Source organism: Patiria miniata, unplaced genomic scaffold (assembly GCF_015706575.1).
Source record: "Patiria miniata isolate m_02_andy unplaced genomic scaffold, ASM1570657v1 HiC_scaffold_28, whole genome shotgun sequence".
Taxonomy (NCBI): domain Eukaryota; kingdom Metazoa; phylum Echinodermata; class Asteroidea; order Valvatida; family Asterinidae; genus Patiria; species Patiria miniata.
In genome coordinates this window covers 5,954,790-5,961,538 of record NW_024037067.1, presented here as the reverse complement: position 1 = coordinate 5,961,538, position 6,749 = coordinate 5,954,790, and the positions used below count along the sequence as shown (strand labels likewise).

Genomic DNA, 6,749 nt, shown 5'->3' with positions numbered 1-6,749 from the left:
TTCTTAGCCATACAATTTATTACATATACCATCGATCTCTCAAATATTTTTTCTCGCATATATTGTATTTGATACGTGGTGGCTACTGTATTGCCAGTGAAAGTAGACATCCTCGCGAGCTAAAACTGATTTGATGATGTCGACACATTGCCCAATAACCATTTCGAAAAGTATGAATGGAAAATCTTAAAAATGAGCGGCAATAGTTGTGAATATATACAAGGTTTTGTCTTTGAAACAAACATTATTGCCATTTCAAATATCCGTCCGTGTAATGTCCAAACATTAAGTCGGTCCGGTTTTTTTTAATATTGAGCATACTTTATACATGTACTTTTGAAACATGAGATAAAAGACGAATAAGGGTTCTTTTAAACTAAAATGGCGTTACGGCAGCAGACTGAAAAAGAAGAAGATTCCACAAAGGATGGATGTAGTAGTACTCATCCCGTTCAGAAAGGTTTAAATATTAAAGGGTTTCCTCCTAATCTTCTTCGTTCGTACAACGGGAATGACATTTCGAAGGAGTCCCAAATTTCCCCACACCATTCTACAAAACATTTGCTAACATACATGCCGGTCCAAAAAAGTTGACACTTTTTCACAAGCATATTTCTCAAAATGAAGGGACATGTTGAAATTATTTTAAGATATTCCTAAACTACGAGATCTTGATCGAATATGCTGACAACGGCGCTGAAAATAAAGCTCAAGTTAAGAAAAAGCGGTCATTTACAGAAGAATGGTCAAAAACTAGTTTGTCCGTGTCTGTGGCAGTCACGTAGACCTTATTACAAGTATTGCAGTTATCGCATAGACTTGCGTGAGGACAACCTGGTTTTTGACCGTCTTTCTTTAAACCATTGCCATTTCTTAATTTAGGCTTTATTTTCAGCGCCGTTTTCACCACATATCACAAAGATGCTGTAGTTTAGGAATATCTTGAAAGAATTTTAACGTGTCTCCCAAATTCCAAGAAATCTGCATCTGAAAAAAGGTGTAAACTTGTCTTTACCACCCTGTAGAGTAACTTTGTTAGCATTTCAAACGTTAATGAACCAGTAGAACCGCCCTTCGATAGAGGGGCTGGGTATTAAAAAGCATGGAGCTATTTTATAGCCACATGGACGTGGAGGTTTGGTTGAAGGTTTATTGCTTGGGTTGGTCAACGTGACGAAGCGTGCAGCGTCTTAGTCGCAGCTTCAGTCGACTGTTGGCATGCTGCCTGCACCCACTCATCAATCCGCTGCCTCTTTACCGAGCTGTCGGAGTACGTCACGACTCCGTGGCTCTCAAGCATCACCCGGAGTTCCTTCATGGCCGCCACATCCCCGGTACTGGGGATGTCACCATCACCGCTCAGGTTGCCCGGTCTGGCCTGGTCTGGCTGGGCTTTGAGCCACGCCTCACCCATGTACTTGTTGATCTCGTCCACGGGGCACCGGCGCTCTGGGATAGGGTCAAGAATCTTCTTGAGCAACTTTTGCATCTTCGAGGAGAGTCTCCGCCATTCCAAGGGGGTGAGGTTCACCCTCCGCTTCTGCCACTGGGTGAAGTTGCGGAAAGAGGTGTCCTCCGGTGTGGCTGTGCCCCAGGGGAAGACGCCGAATAGGACGCAGAAGACGAGGACGCCGAATGCCCAGATGTCCTGGTTGTAGTCGGCCATGTATCCTTCGTTGATGACTGTGGAGCAGATCTCGGGGGCCGTGTACGGCGTAGAGCGTGTCCGCTTTGTCACCGTGTCCCCGCGTCTCTGGGTGTGCCTGAAATCGGAGAGTTTGACGACGGTCATGTTAGCGTCGAAGATGAGAATGTTCTCTGGTTTGACGTTGCCGTGCACCAGCAGCCTCTTGTGCATAAACGTCAGTGCCGAGGCGGTCTGGATGAGACATGATTTGGCCCGGTGCTCGTCAAGCCCCTGCTGGGGCGTTATGGCCTCTAGGAGGTCCCCCTGCACTGCGTACTCCTGGACGATGATGAAAGCCTTGTCAGTCTCGATGGGTTGGTCGAAGGTGACGAGAATCGCCGGATGGATCAACCGGCAGCTGGTCTGGAATTCCCTCAGGTACTCATTCATACGGGTCCGCATCTTGTGGTGGTATTTTAGCACCAGGTGTCTCCCCGTGGCCCGCTCCACGACCAGCTCCACCTTGCTGAAGGCCCCGCGGCTCAGCACCCGGATTGAGACGAAGTTACCGGGGCAGGGTAAGGCTTCCTCGTCTGGTGAGGCTGCAGGAGAAACCCTTGTGTTCCGCGTTCCGTCCACCTGCCTCATGTTCCTGGCCTGGGTGGTCTCCATCTGATACAGGATAACGCACTCCAAGTTTGCCTCAGCACCCCCGTGCAGCCCAAGTACACATTGAACCCAGTCTGACTGTCGTCTCTACCGCTTCCGCGGTCACGGTACATCGTAGTAACGCCGAGAATCATTACCCGGTGTTTTTGCAAAAGATTCCCATCGATCTTGGTGCACTTTTGGCATTTGGCATAAATATCGCGGTCATCATACGGGAGAGGAGGATATGTGTCTGCGCACTCAGTTCACAAAAGTGCACTCTGCAATATTCAGTAAATATACGTGTGCATGTAGCAGTGACGCCCAGCCTCCAGATCCAACGTCACATTACACGTGCTTCAGAGACAGCCTATACATTATCACTTGACGACCTCGGGAAGGAAAGAGCAAGCAATCATCGAGATCAGGAATTACCGGTCCTATCCTTTTCTGAATTTCATATTCGACATTTGGAAAATCTCGTAAGTCTCCCCGTCAGTCTCCGTTTTGCAAGAAGCCCGCGTCATTACGATTGTACAGCGGAAATTGTTCATATTGGAACTGTACACAAATCAATTATTTCGAATGACATCAGTGAGCACGTACATACATATCACATGTGTGTGCGTGAGTGGATGCGCCAGACGGAATGGGCGCAACCATTTTCAGAACGAAGGGTTATCGCAGGTAGAGTTGTATCTCTCTCTTCAAAATACGCCTGTAGCATTTCTTCCCTTCAACTTGGCTTGCATGTGCCGGGGGCCATTTAGATGTATTCCGAGCTGAGGCGCAATAAACGTTAACGCAAATAATACCCCACGGGCGCCAATTGACACCAATGCAATTCCCAGACAGATAGCCTCTGCTCCCGGTGTAAGACAGTGATACCTGATAAAACACGCGTTTAAATTTGCTGACTACGACGCTATAAAAAATGTACATGGGTTAACATTTCACACTATGAACGTAAAGGCTTTTCGCAGAAATATTAAGATTCTAACGGGGATACCATTTAGGCGCACAGCTACAGTCACAAATAAGGTATCATTCGGAATGATAAAACTCGCGCACGTGCGACAAGCAAAGCTGCTCGAATTGGTGGAATAAACAAGGCCCGATATTTCATTTATTTATACCCGTCAGCGTCCCTATCTGTGACATTTGAAGACCTGTTATTGTATCCGCGCACCTTTTTATAATTGTAAGCACATTCGAGATGTCCCCCGTGGGCATTAATTATTTCAAGTGTCATGTGTTGTTTATCGATTGAAAAGCAGGATTTATATTATTATGGATATTTGGTTGTTCCAATGTGTTGATTTCTCACATTTATACGATATTGGGCATATACCGTTCGGGGCTCTTTGAATGCTGTATTCTATGTTTAAAGCAACTGTTGTAAGTTTTATTCATGTTGGGTTTTTTTTCATTGTAACATCTGCTATCAAATACCTCTGATTTGTGATATATGCGGACTTGTGACAACGGGGTATTCAGGTTGACGTAGAGGTACTTTCCCCGCCTTCCATCGCTGTGACCCGGGTTCGAATCCCGCCTGGGCCAATATGTGGATTGGGTTTTCCGTCCCAACCTGATTCTGTGGGTTTTCCCCACAGAATCTGGGCTTTTCCCCCCACCTCTAAAACTGTAATTTCTTCTCATTGTCTCCTCTCTATAGGTTTCGTCAGGCTTTCGGGCTTCAGTGCCTAGGGCACTTTTGAGGAGTCCTTGGTTTCATTACCAGAAAAAATTAAAATAAAAAATAAAATAAACAACTACTTTATCAAAATACTTGGATTCGTCACACAGCACATTCCACAATTAATTTTATTAAGATTTTTTTTCAATCTTCAGATATTATTTAAAAGATAAAAAAATATGAAAACGTTCTATGTTAAAAAATAATTTTAAAATAATAAATTGTCTGAAAATGAGTTTAATTTGATGAGTATTTTCACGATTAAGGGATTTTGGCATAAGTGCCGTGTACGTTGACGTCTAAAATAATTTCAACACTTCACCCTTTCAAAGCTTCAGACCCCATCCACCGAACTTTTTCTGTAACGCCCTTTTAAATCCGTTTTTGAATCTCCATTTAATCACTAATGATCAAAAGAGCAGCAAACCATTTCAATTAATGCTATTTTTATAGTAAAAAATGAACTTTCAAAACCTCAATGTTATATAAATAATTATGAAAATTGACTGAGTGAAAGACCCCTTGGGATTTCAAGACAATATTTCAATTACGATAATCTGTCATAGCAATTGAGATCATGTTGATTAATGTCATGTTATGTTATGTTTTATTCCACAAATAGGAACCAAACCCCATGACCATGGGGAGGGTTGCAATAGTGAAATTGAACATTAAATTATTTGGCAGGTGGGTTTACACAGAGTATGCTTTGAAATGACGTCATGCTCTGCCTCTTCTTTAGTTTTGTACATTGGAAAATATATTTAGCTACACATATAATATTATGTTTATCAGCCGACGACATCAGAAAAATGAATTGGTCATTTTTTGTTAAAACCAGGCTCCATTTTACAAGTGTCACTGAGAAAGTTTGTTCGAAGATCATTATACAGAGGACATTAAAAAAACAATGCATTTCAGTTTCAACCTCAATGCAATAAGACATATCTAAGACCATACATGAAATGTCGCGAACTCCCACAGTTTTTTAATCTTCTTTTTGTTTTAAAGCCATTTCATATTTAATAATGTTGGGTCATAGCAAGTTTGAGTTCATAAGGTCATCTTTTTTTACTGGCAGGACACAATGGTAAATATTGATTCCGTTCAAGAACACGACACTAGTCACGTTCACCACACCAAGCGTAAGACTATCATCGAGATCTAAGCCTCTTTTCATATCCTCAATCCAATTATATTCCATTTTAAAAAGAAGAAATATAAAAAAGAGGATAAAACTGGATAAAAGAAAGGATTAAAGAGAAACGTCCTGTGATGGATTCGGCCAAACGACACAGGGGATCGATTCAACTTAAGGTTGACTCAATTAGAATAATGTAATCAGGAATATTTATAGCGGTCCGTGTATACCGTCTTCTCAACTGCCCTCCTTAGGGCCCGTCTTCTCGAACCCACAGATGCAAGAGTCGACCGTACGTCATCATCGAATTCCACAGCGGCAGATTTTCTTAGTGGGACTATTTTGAGCCCGCGCGGCAGGAGACGGCAGTTCCCGTGTGAGTGCCTCGGCTGGATATCTAGGTCACGCGCCGGTCAAACTCTGATACCGGAGGCGGCAACTTGGTGAAAAACATGACGTCAAAGTGCTGGGGAAATAAATATTTGTTTGCCAAATTTAACTGCAGTCGTACGTTCGTCGAAACAGGCAAGGTGCACTTTTAGCTGACTTACAACCGCGATAATTCAGAAAAGAATATTTTTATGATTTTTTTTATGATGTGCTTTTTTGCGGGCGGACAATTAAAGTTTGGATGACCGCACTATTCCCAATGAAACAAAAATGCTGAATTAGAAATGCTGACTGCGTAGGAGATGCAATGCAAGAGCGCCCTCATTTGTCAAGAAACAATTTTTGTGTGTGCGATTTTCGTATGGAGATCGCCAAACTGTAGTGTTTTCATAATTATCATTAAGATATATTTGACAATGTCTGTCATAGCATGGTCACAGAAAATCCACATAGGCTAATTCCTAATTCCTTACTTTTAGGAAAACAATAATACCCCGTTTTCTTCTGACGCGGCAGTGTTTCGCCTTGCCTAACGTATTTCCAGCTAGCTAAAGAAGCCATCGAGTTGAGAGATTTTTTTTTGAAACTGTCAACATAAGACTAGTCTATGTAATAGAAAAGCCATGGTCTATGATATGTGAACAGATTCGCTGATTAATTATGCAAGACAACCGCATCTTGACCTCCAGATTTTGACCAATCAGTGGGCGCTTTCTATATCGGGTCTTGGATCAGCTTTCTATATCGGGTCTTAGGTCATTCACCCGTTGCGCGTCATAGACTTGGATAAAAAAAACTTGTGTCACGTGCTCTGTATCATGTTAATGCCCGCCCGGCTGTTGTTGTACATGTATTACAAAACACCGCATTCGAATTGACCAATCACAGTTTTAGTCCTGATTTGGGGATGAAATGACGTCACGATTTAGTAAAGTCGACTCCGATTGGCTGGCGCGTGGCTTGCGGTATATCTGCATATCTAGACATATCAGACGTTATACAGGACTTGGCTCCGTGGATAACGGGTGATGCTCAGACTAACATAAGACTAGCGCTGCAAAAAATATATATGAATAAATATCACGTAGAGAGCTAGAGATCCACGCGCGTATTGGTGACAATTCAGGCCCTAGGCTAGTTTCAACCATTTCAACACATAGATCCTGTAGCGCACACGTCTGAGGCAACCATTTGAAATGCAACAACTGTGACTGCGATAACGACTACCGCCCGCAGCGGCTCAA

The 6,749-nt window shown here is 43.0% G+C and overlaps 1 protein-coding gene across 1 annotated transcript; it reads right to left on the bottom strand.

Moving 5' to 3' along the window:
- LOC119734873 (serine/threonine-protein kinase SBK1-like) lies at positions 1 to 3,488 on the bottom strand. Its single transcript, XM_038208480.1, has one exon. It carries the CDS (start codon positions 2,297 to 2,299, stop codon positions 1,166 to 1,168), a length of 1,134 nt encoding a protein of 377 aa, XP_038064408.1. The 5' UTR covers positions 2,300 to 3,488; the 3' UTR covers positions 1 to 1,165.
- Between the last annotated feature and the right edge of the window lie 3,261 nt (positions 3,489 to 6,749).